At 37.0% G+C, this 18,865-nt stretch overlaps 5 protein-coding genes across 5 annotated transcripts; 4 read left to right on the top strand and 1 right to left on the bottom strand.

Moving 5' to 3' along the window:
* Nucleotides 1-1,032: 1,032 nt before the first annotated feature.
* On the top strand, nucleotides 1,033-1,620 carry LOC133177786 (histone H1-delta-like). Its single transcript, XM_061312681.1, has one exon. It carries the CDS (start codon nucleotides 1,033-1,035, stop codon nucleotides 1,618-1,620), a length of 588 nt encoding a protein of 195 aa, XP_061168665.1.
* Nucleotides 1,621-2,846: 1,226 nt separating this feature from the next.
* On the top strand, nucleotides 2,847-3,257 carry LOC133177785 (histone H3). The gene has a single exon (XM_061312680.1). The coding sequence runs from the start codon at nucleotides 2,847-2,849 to the stop codon at nucleotides 3,255-3,257; it is 411 nt and encodes a 136-aa protein (XP_061168664.1).
* A 10,986-nt stretch (nucleotides 3,258-14,243) lies between these two features.
* LOC133177782 (histone H2B-like) lies at nucleotides 14,244-14,615 on the bottom strand. The gene has a single exon (XM_061312676.1). The coding sequence runs from the start codon at nucleotides 14,613-14,615 to the stop codon at nucleotides 14,244-14,246; it is 372 nt and encodes a 123-aa protein (XP_061168660.1).
* A 255-nt stretch (nucleotides 14,616-14,870) lies between these two features.
* LOC133177784 (histone H2A-like) lies at nucleotides 14,871-15,149 on the top strand. The gene has a single exon (XM_061312679.1). The coding sequence runs from the start codon at nucleotides 14,871-14,873 to the stop codon at nucleotides 15,147-15,149; it is 279 nt and encodes a 92-aa protein (XP_061168663.1).
* Nucleotides 15,150-17,436: 2,287 nt separating this feature from the next.
* LOC133177783 (histone H1-delta-like) lies at nucleotides 17,437-18,024 on the top strand. Its single transcript, XM_061312677.1, has one exon. The coding sequence runs from the start codon at nucleotides 17,437-17,439 to the stop codon at nucleotides 18,022-18,024; it is 588 nt and encodes a 195-aa protein (XP_061168661.1).
* The last annotated feature ends 841 nt before the right edge of the window (nucleotides 18,025-18,865 follow it).

Here is an 18,865-nt window from a genome sequence, read left to right as displayed (position 1 = left end):
CCCATGATTCGCCTTGTTCGTCTCTCTCTGTCTCTCTCTTATGTATAACTACTAATTAAGTGAGTGTTCTACAATTATTAAATACACGCCCTTTTTATGTGATTTTTTTTTTTTCATGTAATTTACAAGGATGTCAGTTATGTATATTCTTATGATATAATTATACTGAGAAATTCAGACGTTGTACCACCGAATGTGGTACGTTACGTACGGTCTGGATCTTCCCGGTGTCCTCGGTGTTATAATTATAAAGTAGGTGTCATGTATTTAAATATTCGAAAAGAAATTATATGTTGTCCCTTTAAGGGGGTGAACATCCACTGATCTAGAAAGTATATTAGATATATATTTGAACATTCAACAATTTGTGAGATTCCGTGATTTCTCTTCATATGACCCTTTTGTTTGTTTGTTTGTTTGTTTTTTTTTTTTGTTGTTTTGTTTTTGTTTTGTTTTTTTTCTCTCCATTTCATATGAAATGCAAGGCACACATCACTATCCATTGTGCGCGTGTTTGTGCCGAATGTTTGCATTTTCATTCGGATTTTAAGTAACATATAAGACAATTGAAAGAAATGTACATGTATGTTTTATCGCATAGCAATGTAGTAAGTACTTCAATCCCTTACTCGTGTTCTATTCCTCTTGTTTTCGTGTTTTAATCAAAATTAGTCGCTTCTGGGCTCCAGGGAACAGCGCATTTTCAGAATCAACAGACAATTCCTCCTTTAAAATGACAGATTAAGAACCTTAAACGGAAACAGTTATGTAGGAAAATATTTCAAGAAAACGCACAGTGACATATTTGAGAAAATTAAGTAAAATTGGGAGGACAATATCGGAAAAATTACAGGTATTGAAACACAAAGTTGGACGAGTTCAATCCTCTACGCTGTCGACAATTGGGGAGTTTTCACGGAGGTCCGCGCTCGCCGCCACTCAAATAAGGCCATCGGCGGAGGTGATTTCATTCATTTCCTTATCGTCGATAACGTCGTTCACATCAGTTGTAGAAAACAGGACAAAAAAATTATGGCAGACGCCGCACCAGCAAAATCCCCCGCCAAGAAGAAGGTTTCCAAACCCAAGACGGTCCCCGCCCATCCCAAGTACATCGAGATGATCAGCGCTGCTGTGGCTGCCCTGAAGGAGCGCGGAGGTTCCTCGAGACAAGCTATTCTCAAGTACATCATGGGCAACTACAAAGTCGGTAATGACGCCTCTAGTGTCAACACCCATCTGAAGATGGCCCTCAAGAACGGAGTCAAGAAGGGAGTTCTCAAACAGGCCAAGGGTACAGGTGCCAGTGGTTCCTTCAAGCTGGGAGAGAAGCCCAAGACGGAGAAGAAACCCAAGACCAAAAAAGTCACCAAACCTAAGGCTGCCAAGCCCAAGAAAACGACCAAACCCAAGAAGACAACCGGGGAGAAAAAGCCAACAGAAAAGAAAAAGGCTGTTAAGAAACCTGCAGCACCCAAGAAGGCCGAGTCTCCCAAGAAGAAAGCAGCTACTAAGTCTCCCAAGAAAGCCAAGGCAGCTCCAAAGCCTACGAAAACCAAAGCGCCCAAGAAAGCCACAGCCAAGAAGTCAAAAACCCCAAAGAAAGCCACCAAGGCGTAGGCTGCCAATTGTCTTAAACCAATTACAAAAGCCCTTTTCAGGGCTACCAACATTTTTAGAAAAGATGCCTCTATTACATACATGTACTAATGGAAACACAAAATGAATAAACAAGAAGTACACTTACCTATTACACATAGTTTATTTGTCTTCGACTGGAAGCAAATTACAAAGTCATGATAATATTAACATGCTGTTTCTGAGAAGAAGAAGAAACAAAAGTCAGTTTTTATTTTGTTTACATACCCTCCCTCAAGTAAATAAAATTTTACTTTTTCCACATCACAACGCCTACGCAAACTATATGGCCATTATTATTAGTGTTATCATTCTAGTATTTTTTTTTCTTTTCTTTTTTTTGAAGTTTTATTATTATTATTAATTTTCTTTATTTTATTTAATTTTATTTATTAATTTATTTTATTTATTTATTTATTATTATTATTATTATTGTTAATATTTTTTTTTCTTTTTTTTCCCCCCCACTTTATTTGGAATCAAATGTGGAACGAATGGAATAAAAGTTCATGCGTACCTATTGAAAGACAGATACATACATTCTTATTCGTTTCATTTATTTATTCTTTTCATTTATTCATTCATTCATTTATTTAATTATTCATTCATTTAATTAATTATTCATTTATTTGTATTATTTGTTTTGTTCTTGTTTTTGCAACAGGGTAATTCCTGTTCATCCTATATGCACCATTCTGATTATCTGCAAGTATCATGATACTTAGTAATATTACTGGGCTTGTTCAGATAATGGTAGGAGGAAATAATGACAAGAAATATATAATATATATTTTTCGAAAATGCATTTTGCTTCAATAACGAATTGAAAATATATGTATATATATATAATAAATAATTCTATTTTCTATTCAATTGACGTTACATTCATCCCCATTATTCACCATATATATATTTAAAAAAAAAATATTTGACTATATGTATCTGCAGTGAAATCATGTGTCAAAAACCGACTTGATTTTCTTTTTCTTTTGGGGCAATTCTGTGGATTGAAACTACCTACAGACGTAGCCAATGGTCATCTCGTTCACCTGACTAATCGTAGCGAGTGTTACTGCGGGCACCAGCCAATCGACTAAGCCGACTGGTAGACCGCAGCGATTTTCAACTTGAGCTTACAAAGATATATAAGTTCACGGCGCAACACTGCCACTTCATTCATTCGAGTTTGAATAATCTGAGGAGATAGCATGGCACGTACCAAGCAGACGGCACGAAAATCTACAGGAGGCAAGGCCCCCAGAAAACAGCTCGCTACCAAAGCTGCTCGTAAAAGCGCACCAGCCACGGGTGGCGTTAAGAAACCGCATAGATACAGGCCAGGAACTGTCGCCCTCCGTGAAATTCGGAGATACCAGAAGAGCACTGAGCTTCTCATCAGGAAGCTGCCATTCCAGCGCTTGGTCCGGGAAATCGCTCAGGATTTTAAGACCGACTTGCGTTTCCAGAGTTCAGCTGTCATGGCTTTACAGGAAGCAAGCGAAGCTTACCTTGTTGGTCTCTTTGAGGACACCAACCTGTGCGCCATTCACGCCAAGAGAGTAACCATCATGCCCAAAGACATCCAGCTGGCCAGACGTATTCGTGGAGAGCGTGCTTAATTTTAAGCTGTATTTCAAGTCCTAAAGCAAACGGCCGTTTTCACGGCCACCTACATTCTTCGAAAAGATGCCTTCTGTTCAGACGTTGAAACATCTCTGAAAATAATGTTGAATTATTTGGCCGAAATTAATAAATTTTATCAAATTCAGCGAACAATGCCCCCAAATTGGAAAAAAAAAAAAAAAAAAAAATGTTGAGACACAATACATCCTTCAGTGAATATATCTGTGCCTTGCATATATATAATTACATAAATTATGAAAGAGCACAATGCTAGACAATTTCATAGTACTATTGTCATCATCAATTTGTTGTAGAAGTTGTCTACACATCTTGAAACTATATTTTGTACAAGTCCATCAACCTGCCCCTCTAGAATACATTCAAGAATTTTGCGAAATAAATTAGAAAATAGCACAATTATTTAAATAGAATATGATGGAATGTGTCGAAGCAAAAAATAATAACAGTATTACAACTTTATCTCATTAGTTCTACAGCTATGCACATATGCGAGTACATGCATTTCAGAACTGCAATTCCGTATTTCATTTATATTCAAAGTATGATTTTTATTGATTTCTAAACAACGTCAAATATAACGATATTCGTTCTAACGTGGCGTGTAATAAAATGAAAAAGGCTCATTTATAAAGCCGGTTTGGTCACTGCTTAAAGTTGCCTTTGAAAATTAACTGAGAAAAGAGGAAATCAAATAAATGATCACATCTATAACTAGATATCATAAATGAATGAGAATCAAAAGTTTCATTCAGCTTCTACATTTTGTATTATTTCGGTGTTATCTGTCACACCCCTTTCCTTTGAATAACTTAATCCCCACCCACCCACCCACGTTTTAATTATCATTCGGCAACAACGGTATTTATTTTGTTAAACTCAAAGCAAAAAATACTGAAATAAAAAAAATAACAACAACAAAACAAAAAATTGTGTATGTTTATCCTAAAAAATTATGATGCTGTCTGTCCTGCTTGATATAATTCCCCTCTCTCTCTTTATCATTTTTATTCATTTTCTGTCATGTTTTTTTTTTTTTTTTTTTTTGTTGTTGTTTTGTATACCAGTTTGTATAAAATGTATATATGTACCTCCACGTACCAATATTTTGGTTTAGGTGAATAAATTGAACATAAACTTGCCTATATGTGAAGAAATTAAAGAATCAAAATTAATTAAATGTGGTTAAAATTCCTGTGGGGCAAGAAATGTAAACATTCCCATCATGCCAAGCTGACCAATCGTAAAGCTTGTCACAATACCGCTTTGGTAACGTTCCGAACTTTTCAAAGCATCGTGCGCTCTCACGGGTCCTCAATTTGGACTATAAATTAGGCAATTACGCATGATCAGTTCATCAGAACAGTACTACTGACTGAACTTATAACATGTCTGGACGTGGCAAAGGAGGAAAAGGTCTTGGAAAAGGAGGCGCTAAGCGACACAGAAAAGTCTTGAGAGACAACATCCAGGGTATCACCAAGCCAGCCATACGCCGTCTTGCTCGCCGTGGTGGTGTCAAACGTATTTCCGGTCTCATCTACGAGGAAACTCGTGGAGTTCTTAAGGTTTTCTTGGAGAACGTGATCCGAGATGCTGTAACCTACACGGAGCATGCCAAGAGAAAGACCGTCACAGCTATGGACGTGGTCTACGCCTTGAAACGCCAAGGACGCACCCTGTACGGATTTGGAGGCTAAAGAATTCAGTTTGACAGTCAAGACAGAAGTTTAAAACAAACACAAACGGCCGTTATCACGGCCACCCAAATTTTTCGAAAAGATGCCTCTAAAACATCGTTAAGACAGACATTTACTTACTGAGTACTTGTTATACAGATATTCACTGTACAAAGTTGAATACAGAATGGTTGTAAGTGGTAAAATAAATACACAACAATAACAGAGTAAGACCCTTTATGTCGTAATATTTCCTCAAAACTATATACAGAGCAACAAATATGTATTGAATTTAGGTTTGGACAAGAAATATTGAATAAACACACACAAACAGTATATATTATTTAATTTTTTTTTATTATTATAATCATATATTAAAATAATAATGCTGCTGTCTTGAGTATTATTTTGAGGGATCGATCTACCGACAATGACAGGTACCAACTGGCGCTGAGTGACATGCTTTTTTTTCTTGTTTAACAATTATGACTAATGTTAGACAATTAATTGTCAATGTATAATTATCGCATTTTGGTCATTGCACTTTTATTGATGTATAATTACTGATTGAAAATTCCAATATGTCAATGTCAAAGAAAGGGGAGGGGGGGGGGTCTTGAATTTATTTATCTGTTTCATTGATATTAGCTGAATTGAGATACTTTATTATCAATTATATAATGTACGCTGATAATTAATTCAGTATACAGAGGACAAATGAACCAGGATTTTGTGTACATCAGATGGACCTCGCATGCTTGTATTTTATTTATATTTGAAGATACAGTTATTTCAGATATATGCTTGGTTGTACATTCAAGTTATTTGTGAATAAAATTTGGCTCTCATTCATATAATAATACCTACTTGTATTTCTTTATTTATCCTACTTCTGTTATTATAATCAGTTGTAAACAATGTGGGATTTTTATACGTTTGCCACTTTTACGAGCACATGCATTCACATTGTAACACTCGTACATATTATTTGTGTCTCAATAACGCATGTAATATGAAGGTATCTTTTCTAAAAAATTAGTTGGCCCTTAAAAGGGCCGTTTGGTGTGTGTACTTGCAAAATGAGATTATTTGCTGCTGGTGTACTTGGTGACGGCTTTGGTGCCCTCAGATACGGCGTGCTTGGCCAGTTCACCGGGCAGAAGGAGACGGACAGCAGTCTGGACCTCTCTGCTTGTGATTGTAGATCGCTTGTTGTAGTGGGCCAAACGAGAGGCTTCGGCAGCGATTCTCTCAAAGATATCGTTGACGAAGGAGTTCATTATGCTCATGGCCTTGCTGGAAACACCAGTGTCAGGGTGCACCTGCTTTAGGACTTTGTAGATGTAAATGGCATAAGATTCCCTCCTCCTCTTCCTCCTTTTCTTGTCTGTGCTCCTCGGTGTCTTGGCCTTGGTGACTGCTTTCTTGGCGCCTTTGGATCCGACTTTGGGTGGCATGATCTCAAGTTGACAGGTCAAACTGAAGAGATGAATAAAGTGAAATGGTAAAATTTACTATTTATATGCGAGTAGGAGGAGAAGCTTGTTACGGACCTCCGAGAAAACATTACTTGTTCGGATTTCACCTAAAGGCACAACAGAGCGACGCGTTAATTGGCTGCACCGTTGGATCCGCTTGGTTGTTTAAATTGGTGCGTGCGGGCGTCGCTGGATTATTCGTTGACTGTACACGAAAGAACATAACCGTTAAGAATGTCTGGACGTGGCAAAGGAGGCAAAGTGAAGGGGAAGGCCAAGAGCCGTTCTTCCCGCGCCGGACTGCAGTTCCCCGTGGGTCGTATTCACCGTCTGCTGAGAAAGGGCAACTACGCCGAGAGAGTGGGAGCAGGCGCTCCCGTGTACTTGGCTGCCGTTCTTGAGTACTTGGCCGCAGAAGTCTTGGAGTTGGCAGGCAACGCTGCCCGCGACAACAAAAAGACCAGAATCATTCCCCGTCATCTGCAGCTGGCCATCCGCAACGACGAAGAATTGAACAAACTCCTGTCCGGCGTGACCATCGCGCAGGGTGGTGTCCTGCCCAACATCCAAGCGGTGCTCCTTCCCAAAAAGACACAGAAAGCCGCCAAGTAAAAAGATCCTATAGTTGTGTTGTGTGCAGCACAAAACCAAACGGCCGTTTTCACGGCCACATAAGCTTTTCGAAAAGATACCTACATTACAAACGAGTTGAAACGTAAACAATTATTATAGCTAGAAAATAATAGAAACACACGAATTCAATAATTTTCAACACAGAACAGAGATCAAACATCAAAGAAAGTGTTATATATTTAATGATAAATAAATGTATTAAGTCAATAACAAAAGCAATAAATTTAAAAATTGACTCGCATGTATATTCGTATATGTACGTTTTTTCTTTCTCGTTATAGGCAGTTGAATCCAAACCTTATAGGCCTGCGTACAAATGTTGAATTCTCACTTATTACTTGAATGCTCACTCAACAAAGAGATAAGAAAAGAAAAAAAAAACCCATTTCATTGACCAATTAAGACTAGAAACTGCGGAAATCATCTAACATGGCGATCTAACTTTCAATTTTTTCCTTTAATACAAATATTTTTAAATATGATCATTATTTTATTAACATATTCAAAAGATCTGTAACTCCAGTTAAATCCTTAATGTTTCTTCTTCTTTTTTTTTTCCCCCTCGCTATTGTTTTATATGATGATTATTTAGACAAAATTCCTAATTGATAAAATAGATAAAAGTGATGAATATAAGAATCTCATAAGAATAAGAAGATGTGGTTTATATTATGTCTTGAATGTTCTTATTCAAAAAAGTGTGCTTCCCATAATAAGAGTGAATAAAAGCAACTCGATGCCAGTTTCCGGATACTTACAGTACTAACACAATTAAACACTGGTAGTAAATTTTCTTTCGAATAGACTACCGATGCGAATGACTAAACGACATTTTTTTTAACACTTTACATTTATTGCGATGTCCATCACTGCGCCGTGCAGCACATCTGCATCGTCACGTGACATATAGATGCAGGGAATCATGATCTGCACGTGGAAAGTGTGCAACCAATTTGATGCTTGTATCAATGTATTGTATTGTCTTGTATTATATACTGGTTGTCTTGTTCAACTTGAAAGATATAGATTTTAAATACATTGGCTTTTGACCACATTCTGTTTATTTACATGTACTCAATTATTTGTGTGTGTAAATTACAAGAAACAAATTAATATCAATGAATAAGCTACTCCCATGATTCGCCTTGTTCGTCTCTCTCTGTCTCTCTCTTATGTATAACTACTAATTAAGTGAGTGTTCTACAATTATTAAATACACGCCCTTTTTATGTGATTTTTTTTTTTCATGTAATTTACAAGGATGTCAGTTATGTATATTCTTATGATATAATTATACTGAGAAATTCAGACGTTGTACCACCGAATGTGGTACGTTACGTACGGTCTGGATCTTCCCGGTGTCCTCGGTGTTATAATTATAAAGTAGGTGTCATGTATTTAAATATTCGAAAAGAAATTATATGTTGTCCCTTTAAGGGGGTGAACATCCACTGATCTAGAAAGTATATTAGATATATATTTGAACATTCAACAATTTGTGAGATTCCGTGATTTCTCTTCATATGACCCTTTTGTTTGTTTGTTTGTTTGTTTTTTTTTTTTGTTGTTTTGTTTTTGTTTTGTTTTTTTTCTCTCCATTTCATATGAAATGCAAGGCACACATCACTATCCATTGTGCGCGTGTTTGTGCCGAATGTTTGCATTTTCATTCGGATTTTAAGTAACATATAAGACAATTGAAAGAAATGTACATGTATGTTTTATCGCATAGCAATGTAGTAAGTACTTCAATCCCTTACTCGTGTTCTATTCCTCTTGTTTTCGTGTTTTAATCAAAATTAGTCGCTTCTGGGCTCCAGGGAACAGCGCATTTTCAGAATCAACAGACAATTCCTCCTTTAAAATGACAGATTAAGAACCTTAAACGGAAACAGTTATGTAGGAAAATATTTCAAGAAAACGCACAGTGACATATTTGAGAAAATTAAGTAAAATTGGGAGGACAATATCGGAAAAATTACAGGTATTGAAACACAAAGTTGGACGAGTTCAATCCTCTACGCTGTCGACAATTGGGGAGTTTTCACGGAGGTCCGCGCTCGCCGCCACTCAAATAAGGCCATCGGCGGAGGTGATTTCATTCATTTCCTTATCGTCGATAACGTCGTTCACATCAGTTGTAGAAAACAGGACAAAAAAATTATGGCAGACGCCGCACCAGCAAAATCCCCCGCCAAGAAGAAGGTTTCCAAACCCAAGACGGTCCCCGCCCATCCCAAGTACATCGAGATGATCAGCGCTGCTGTGGCTGCCCTGAAGGAGCGCGGAGGTTCCTCGAGACAAGCTATTCTCAAGTACATCATGGGCAACTACAAAGTCGGTAATGACGCCTCTAGTGTCAACACCCATCTGAAGATGGCCCTCAAGAACGGAGTCAAGAAGGGAGTTCTCAAACAGGCCAAGGGTACAGGTGCCAGTGGTTCCTTCAAGCTGGGAGAGAAGCCCAAGACGGAGAAGAAACCCAAGACCAAAAAAGTCACCAAACCTAAGGCTGCCAAGCCCAAGAAAACGACCAAACCCAAGAAGACAACCGGGGAGAAAAAGCCAACAGAAAAGAAAAAGGCTGTTAAGAAACCTGCAGCACCCAAGAAGGCCGAGTCTCCCAAGAAGAAAGCAGCTACTAAGTCTCCCAAGAAAGCCAAGGCAGCTCCAAAGCCTACGAAAACCAAAGCGCCCAAGAAAGCCACAGCCAAGAAGTCAAAAACCCCAAAGAAAGCCACCAAGGCGTAGGCTGCCAATTGTCTTAAACCAATTACAAAAGCCCTTTTCAGGGCTACCAACATTTTTAGAAAAGATGCCTCTATTACATACATGTACTAATGGAAACACAAAATGAATAAACAAGAAGTACACTTACCTATTACACATAGTTTATTTGTCTTCGACTGGAAGCAAATTACAAAGTCATGATAATATTAACATGCTGTTTCTGAGAAGAAGAAGAAACAAAAGTCAGTTTTTATTTTGTTTACATACCCTCCCTCAAGTAAATAAAATTTTACTTTTTCCACATCACAACGCCTACGCAAACTATATGGCCATTATTATTAGTGTTATCATTCTAGTATTTTTTTTTCTTTTCTTTTTTTTGAAGTTTTATTATTATTATTAATTTTCTTTATTTTATTTAATTTTATTTATTAATTTATTTTATTTATTTATTTATTATTATTATTATTATTGTTAATATTTTTTTTTCTTTTTTTCCCCCCCCCACTTTATTTGGAATCAAATGTGGAACGAATGGAATAAAAGTTCATGCGTACCTATTGAAAGACAGATACATACATTCTTATTCGTTTCATTTATTTATTCTTTTCATTTATTCATTCATTCATTTATTTAATTATTCATTCATTTAATTAATTATTCATTTATTTGTATTATTTGTTTTGTTCTTGTTTTTGCAACAGGGTAATTCCTGTTCATCCTATATGCACCATTCTGATTATCTGCAAGTATCATGATACTTAGTAATATTACTGGGCTTGTTCAGATAATGGTAGGAGGAAATAATGACAAGAAATATATAATATATATTTTTCGAAAATGCATTTTGCTTCAATAACGAATTGAAAATATATGTATATATATATAATAAATAATTCTATTTTCTATTCAATTGACGTTACATTCATCCCCATTATTCACCATATATATATTTAAAAAAAAAATATTTGACTATATGTATCTGCAGTGAAATCATGTGTCAAAAACCGACTTGATTTTCTTTTTCTTTTGGGGCAATTCTGTGGATTGAAACTACCTACAGACGTAGCCAATGGTCATCTCGTTCACCTGACTAATCGTAGCGAGTGTTACTGCGGGCACCAGCCAATCGACTAAGCCGACTGGTAGACCGCAGCGATTTTCAACTTGAGCTTACAAAGATATATAAGTTCACGGCGCAACACTGCCACTTCATTCATTCGAGTTTGAATAATCTGAGGAGATAGCATGGCACGTACCAAGCAGACGGCACGAAAATCTACAGGAGGCAAGGCCCCCAGAAAACAGCTCGCTACCAAAGCTGCTCGTAAAAGCGCACCAGCCACGGGTGGCGTTAAGAAACCGCATAGATACAGGCCAGGAACTGTCGCCCTCCGTGAAATTCGGAGATACCAGAAGAGCACTGAGCTTCTCATCAGGAAGCTGCCATTCCAGCGCTTGGTCCGGGAAATCGCTCAGGATTTTAAGACCGACTTGCGTTTCCAGAGTTCAGCTGTCATGGCTTTACAGGAAGCAAGCGAAGCTTACCTTGTTGGTCTCTTTGAGGACACCAACCTGTGCGCCATTCACGCCAAGAGAGTAACCATCATGCCCAAAGACATCCAGCTGGCCAGACGTATTCGTGGAGAGCGTGCTTAATTTTAAGCTGTATTTCAAGTCCTAAAGCAAACGGCCGTTTTCACGGCCACCTACATTCTTCGAAAAGATGCCTTCTGTTCAGACGTTGAAACATCTCTGAAAATAATGTTGAATTATTTGGCCGAAATTAATAAATTTTATCAAATTCAGCGAACAATGCCCCCAAATTGGAAAAAAAAAAAAAAAAAAAAAATGTTGAGACACAATACATCCTTCAGTGAATATATCTGTGCCTTGCATATATATAATTACATAAATTATGAAAGAGCACAATGCTAGACAATTTCATAGTACTATTGTCATCATCAATTTGTTGTAGAAGTTGTCTACACATCTTGAAACTATATTTTGTACAAGTCCATCAACCTGCCCCTCTAGAATACATTCAAGAATTTTGCGAAATAAATTAGAAAATAGCACAATTATTTAAATAGAATATGATGGAATGTGTCGAAGCAAAAAATAATAACAGTATTACAACTTTATCTCATTAGTTCTACAGCTATGCACATATGCGAGTACATGCATTTCAGAACTGCAATTCCGTATTTCATTTATATTCAAAGTATGATTTTTATTGATTTCTAAACAACGTCAAATATAACGATATTCGTTCTAACGTGGCGTGTAATAAAATGAAAAAGGCTCATTTATAAAGCCGGTTTGGTCACTGCTTAAAGTTGCCTTTGAAAATTAACTGAGAAAAGAGGAAATCAAATAAATGATCACATCTATAACTAGATATCATAAATGAATGAGAATCAAAAGTTTCATTCAGCTTCTACATTTTGTATTATTTCGGTGTTATCTGTCACACCCCTTTCCTTTGAATAACTTAATCCCCACCCACCCACCCACGTTTTAATTATCATTCGGCAACAACGGTATTTATTTTGTTAAACTCAAAGCAAAAAATACTGAAATAAAAAAAATAACAACAACAAAACAAAAAATTGTGTATGTTTATCCTAAAAAATTATGATGCTGTCTGTCCTGCTTGATATAATTCCCCTCTCTCTCTTTATCATTTTTATTCATTTTCTGTCATGTTTTTTTTTTTTTTTTTTTTGTTGTTGTTTTGTATACCAGTTTGTATAAAATGTATATATGTACCTCCACGTACCAATATTTTGGTTTAGGTGAATAAATTGAACATAAACTTGCCTATATGTGAAGAAATTAAAGAATCAAAATTAATTAAATGTGGTTAAAATTCCTGTGGGGCAAGAAATGTAAACATTCCCATCATGCCAAGCTGACCAATCGTAAAGCTTGTCACAATACCGCTTTGGTAACGTTCCGAACTTTTCAAAGCATCGTGCGCTCTCACGGGTCCTCAATTTGGACTATAAATTAGGCAATTACGCATGATCAGTTCATCAGAACAGTACTACTGACTGAACTTATAACATGTCTGGACGTGGCAAAGGAGGAAAAGGTCTTGGAAAAGGAGGCGCTAAGCGACACAGAAAAGTCTTGAGAGACAACATCCAGGGTATCACCAAGCCAGCCATACGCCGTCTTGCTCGCCGTGGTGGTGTCAAACGTATTTCCGGTCTCATCTACGAGGAAACTCGTGGAGTTCTTAAGGTTTTCTTGGAGAACGTGATCCGAGATGCTGTAACCTACACGGAGCATGCCAAGAGAAAGACCGTCACAGCTATGGACGTGGTCTACGCCTTGAAACGCCAAGGACGCACCCTGTACGGATTTGGAGGCTAAAGAATTCAGTTTGACAGTCAAGACAGAAGTTTAAAACAAACACAAACGGCCGTTATCACGGCCACCCAAATTTTTCGAAAAGATGCCTCTAAAACATCGTTAAGACAGACATTTACTTACTGAGTACTTGTTATACAGATATTCACTGTACAAAGTTGAATACAGAATGGTTGTAAGTGGTAAAATAAATACACAACAATAACAGAGTAAGACCCTTTATGTCGTAATATTTCCTCAAAACTATATACAGAGCAACAAATATGTATTGAATTTAGGTTTGGACAAGAAATATTGAATAAACACACACAAACAGTATATATTATTTAATTTTTTTTTATTATTATAATCATATATTAAAATAATAATGCTGCTGTCTTGAGTATTATTTTGAGGGATCGATCTACCGACAATGACAGGTACCAACTGGCGCTGAGTGACATGCTTTTTTTTCTTGTTTAACAATTATGACTAATGTTAGACAATTAATTGTCAATGTATAATTATCGCATTTTGGTCATTGCACTTTTATTGATGTATAATTACTGATTGAAAATTCCAATATGTCAATGTCAAAGAAAGGGGAGGGGGGGGGTCTTGAATTTATTTATCTGTTTCATTGATATTAGCTGAATTGAGATACTTTATTATCAATTATATAATGTACGCTGATAATTAATTCAGTATACAGAGGACAAATGAACCAGGATTTTGTGTACATCAGATGGACCTCGCATGCTTGTATTTTATTTATATTTGAAGATACAGTTATTTCAGATATATGCTTGGTTGTACATTCAAGTTATTTGTGAATAAAATTTGGCTCTCATTCATATAATAATACCTACTTGTATTTCTTTATTTATCCTACTTCTGTTATTATAATCAGTTGTAAACAATGTGGGATTTTTATACGTTTGCCACTTTTACGAGCACATGCATTCACATTGTAACACTCGTACATATTATTTGTGTCTCAATAACGCATGTAATATGAAGGTATCTTTTCTAAAAAATTAGTTGGCCCTTAAAAGGGCCGTTTGGTGTGTGTACTTGCAAAATGAGATTATTTGCTGCTGGTGTACTTGGTGACGGCTTTGGTGCCCTCAGATACGGCGTGCTTGGCCAGTTCACCGGGCAGAAGGAGACGGACAGCAGTCTGGACCTCTCTGCTTGTGATTGTAGATCGCTTGTTGTAGTGGGCCAAACGAGAGGCTTCGGCAGCGATTCTCTCAAAGATATCGTTGACGAAGGAGTTCATTATGCTCATGGCCTTGCTGGAAACACCAGTGTCAGGGTGCACCTGCTTTAGGACTTTGTAGATGTAAATGGCATAAGATTCCCTCCTCCTCTTCCTCCTTTTCTTGTCTGTGCTCCTCGGTGTCTTGGCCTTGGTGACTGCTTTCTTGGCGCCTTTGGATCCGACTTTGGGTGGCATGATCTCAAGTTGACAGGTCAAACTGAAGAGATGAATAAAGTGAAATGGTAAAATTTACTATTTATATGCGAGTAGGAGGAGAAGCTTGTTACGGACCTCCGAGAAAACATTACTTGTTCGGATTTCACCTAAAGGCACAACAGAGCGACGCGTTAATTGGCTGCACCGTTGGATCCGCTTGGTTGTTTAAATTGGTGCGTGCGGGCGTCGCTGGATTATTCGTTGACTGTACACGAAAGAACATAACCGTTAAGAATGTCTGGACGTGGCAAAGGAGGCAAAGTGAAGGGGAAGGCCAAGAGCCGTTCTTCCCGCGCCGGACTGCAGTTCCCCGTGGGTCGTATTCACCGTCTGCTGAGAAAGGGCAACTACGCCGAGAGAGTGGGAGCAGGCGCTCCCGTGTACTTGGCTGCCGTTCTTGAGTACTTGGCCGCAGAAGTCTTGGAGTTGGCAGGCAACGCTGCCCGCGACAACAAAAAGACCAGAATCATTCCCGTCATCTGCAGCTGGGCATCCGCAACGACGAAGAATTGAACAAACTCCTGTCCGGCGTGACCATCGCGCAGGGTGGTGTCCTGCCCAACATCCAAGCGGTGCTCCTTCCCAAAAAGACACAGAAAGCCGCCAAGTAAAAAGATCCTATAGTTGTGTTGTGTGCAGCACAAAACCAAACGGCCCGTTTTCACGGCCACATAAGCTTTTCGAAAAGATACCTACATTACAAACGAGTTGAAAACGTAAACAATTATTATAGCTAGAAAATAATAGAAACACACGAATTCAATAATTTTCAACACAGAACAGAGATCAAACATCAAAGAAAGTGTTATATATTTAATGATAAATAAATGTATTAAGTCAATAACAAAAAGCAATAAATTTAAAAATTGACTCGCATGTATATTCGTATATGTACGTTTTTCTTTCTCGTTTATAGGCAGTTGAATCCAAACCTTATAGGCCTGCGTACAAATGTTGAATTCTCACTTATTACTTGAATGCTCACTCAACAAAGAGATAAGAAAAGAAAAAAAAAACCCATTTCATTGACCAATTAAGACTAGAAACTGCGGAAATCATCTAACATGGCGATCTAACTTTCAATTTTTTCCTTTAATACAAATATTTTTAAATATGATCATTATTTTATTAACATATTCAAAAGATCTGTAACTCCAGTTAAATCCTTAATGTTTCTTCTTCTTTTTTTTTTTCCCCCTCGCTATTGTTTTATATGATGATTATTTAGACAAAATTCCTAATTGATAAAATAGATAAAAGTGATGAATATAAGAATCTCATAAGAATAAGAAGATGTGGTTTATATTATGTCTTGAATGTTCTTATTCAAAAAAGTGTGCTTCCCATAATAAGAGTGAATAAAAGCAACTCGATGCCAGTTTCCGGATACTTACAGTACTAACACAATTAAACACTGGTAGTAAATTTTCTTTCGAATAGACTACCGATGCGAATGACTAAACGACATTTTTTTTAACACTTTACATTTATTGCGATGTCCATCACTGCGCCGTGCAGCACATCTGCATCGTCACGTGACATATAGATGCAGGGAATCATGATCTGCACGTGGAAAGTGTGCAACCAATTTGATGCTTGTATCAATGTATTGTATTGTCTTGTATTATATACTGGTTGTCTTGTTCAACTTGAAAGATATAGATTTTAAATACATTGGCTTTTGACCACATTCTGTTTATTTACATGTACTCAATTATTTGTGTGTGTAAATTACAAGAAACAAATTAATATCAATGAATAAGCTACTCCCATGATTCGCCTTGTTCGTCTCTCTCTGTCTCTCTCTTATGTATAACTACTAATTAAGTGAGTGTTCTACAATTATTAAATACACGCCCTTTTTATGTGATTTTTTTTTTTTTCATGTAATTTACAAGGATGTCAGTTATGTATATTCTTATGATATAATTATACTGAGAAATTCAGACGTTGTACCACCGAATGTGGTACGTTACGTACGGTCTGGATCTTCCCGGTGTCCTCGGTGTTATAATTATAAAGTAGGTGTCATGTATTTAAATATTCGAAAAGAAATTATATGTTGTCCCTTTAAGGGGGTGAACATCCACTGATCTAGAAAGTATATTAGATATATATTTGAACATTCAACAATTTGTGAGATTCCGTGATTTCTCTTCATATGACCCTTTTGTTTGTTTGTTTGTTTGTTTTTTTTTTTGTTGTTTTGTTTTTTGTTTTGTTTTTTTCTCTCCATTTCATATGAAATGCAAGGGCACACATCACTATCCATTGTGCGCGTGTTTGTGCCGAATGTTTGCATTTTCATTCGGATTTTAAGTAAACATATAAGACAATTGAAAGAAATGTACATGTATGTTTTATCGCATAGCAATGTAGTAAGTACTTCAATCCCTTACTCGTGTTCTATTCCTCTTGTTTTCGTGTTTTAATCAAAATTAGTCGCTTCTGGGCTCCAGGGACAGCGCATTTTCAGAATCAACAGACAATTCCTCCTTTAAAATGACAGATTAAGAACCTTAACGGAAACAGTTATGTAGGAAAATATTTCAAGAAAACGCACAGTGACATATTTGAGAAAATTAAGTAAAATTGGGAGGACAATATCGGAAAAATTACAGGTATTGAAACACAAAGTTGGACGAGTTCAATCCTCTACGCTGTCGACAATTGGGGAGTTTTCACGGAGGTCCGCGCTCGCCGCCACTCAAATAAGGCCATCGGCGGAGGTGATTTCATTCATTTCCTTATCGTCGATAACGTCGTTCACATCAGTTGTAGAAAACAGGACAAAAAAATTATGGCAGACGCCGCACCAGCAAAATCCCCCGCCAAGAAGAAGGTTTCCAAACCCAAGACGGTCCCCGCCCATCCCAAGTACATCGAGATGATCAGCGCTGCTGTGGCTGCCCTGAAGGAGCGCGGAGGTTCCTCGAGACAAGCTATTCTCAAGTACATCATGGGCAACTACAAAGTCGGTAATGACGCCTCTAGTGTCAACACCCATCTGAAGATGGCCCTCAAGAACGGAGTCAAGAAGGGAGTTCTCAAACAGGCCAAGGGTACAGGTGCCAGTGGTTCCTTCAAGCTGGGAGAGAAGCCCAAGACGGAGAAGAAACCCAAGACCAAAAAAGTCACCAAACCTAAGGCTGCCAAGCCCAAGAAAACGACCAAACCCAAGAAGACAACCGGGGAGAAAAAGCCAACAGAAAAGAAAAAGGCTGTTAAGAAACCTGCAGCACCCAAGAAGGCCGAGTCTCCCAAGAAGAAAGCAGCTACTAAGTCTCCCAAGAAAGCCAAGGCAGCTCCAAAGCCTACGAAAACCAAAGCGCCCAAGAAAGCCACAGCCAAGAAGTCAAAAACCCCAAAGAAAGCCACCAAGGCGTAGGCTGCCAATTGTCTTAAACCAATTACAAAAGCCCTTTTCAGGGCTACCAACATTTTTAGAAAAGATGCCTCTATTACATACATGTACTAATGGAAACACAAAATGAATAAACAAGAAGTACACTTACCTATTACACATAGTTTATTTGTCTTCGACTGGAAGCAAATTACAAAGTCATGATAATATTAACATGCTGTTTCTGAGAAGAAGAAGAAACAAAAGTCAGTTTTTATTTTGTTTACATACCCTCCCTCAAGTAAATAAAATTTTACTTTTTCCACATCACAACGCCTACGCAAACTATATGGCCATTATTATTAGTGTTATCATTCTAGTATTTTTTTTTCTTTTCTTTTTTTTGAAGTTTTATTATTATTATTAATTTTCTTTATTTTATTTAATTTTATTTATTAATTTATTTTATTTATTTATTTATTATTATTATTATTATTGTTAATATTTTTTTTTCTTTTTTTTCCCCCCCACTTTATTTGGAATCAAATGTGGAACGAATGGAATAAAAGTTCATGCGTACCTATTGAAAGACAGATACATACATTCTTATTCGTTTCATTTATTTATTCTTTTCATTTATTCATTCATTCATTTATTTAATTATTCATTCATTTAATTAATTATTCATTTATTTGTATTATTTGTTTTGTTCTTGTTTTGCAACAGGGTAATTCCTGTTCATCCTATATGCACCATTCTGATTATCTGCAAGTATCATGATACTTAGTAATATTTACTGGGCTTGTTCAGATAATGGTAGGAGGAAATAATGACAAGAAATATATAATATATATTTTTCGAAAATGCATTTTGCTTCAATAACGAA

Source organism: Saccostrea echinata, unplaced genomic scaffold (genome assembly GCF_033153115.1).
Source record: "Saccostrea echinata isolate AGI-Se365-2 ecotype Australia unplaced genomic scaffold, CSIRO_AGI_Sech_v1 ptg000245l, whole genome shotgun sequence".
In the NCBI taxonomy this organism is placed as follows: Eukaryota; Metazoa; Mollusca; class Bivalvia; order Ostreida; family Ostreidae; genus Saccostrea; species Saccostrea echinata.
This window is presented reverse-complemented; position numbering and strand designations above follow the sequence as displayed.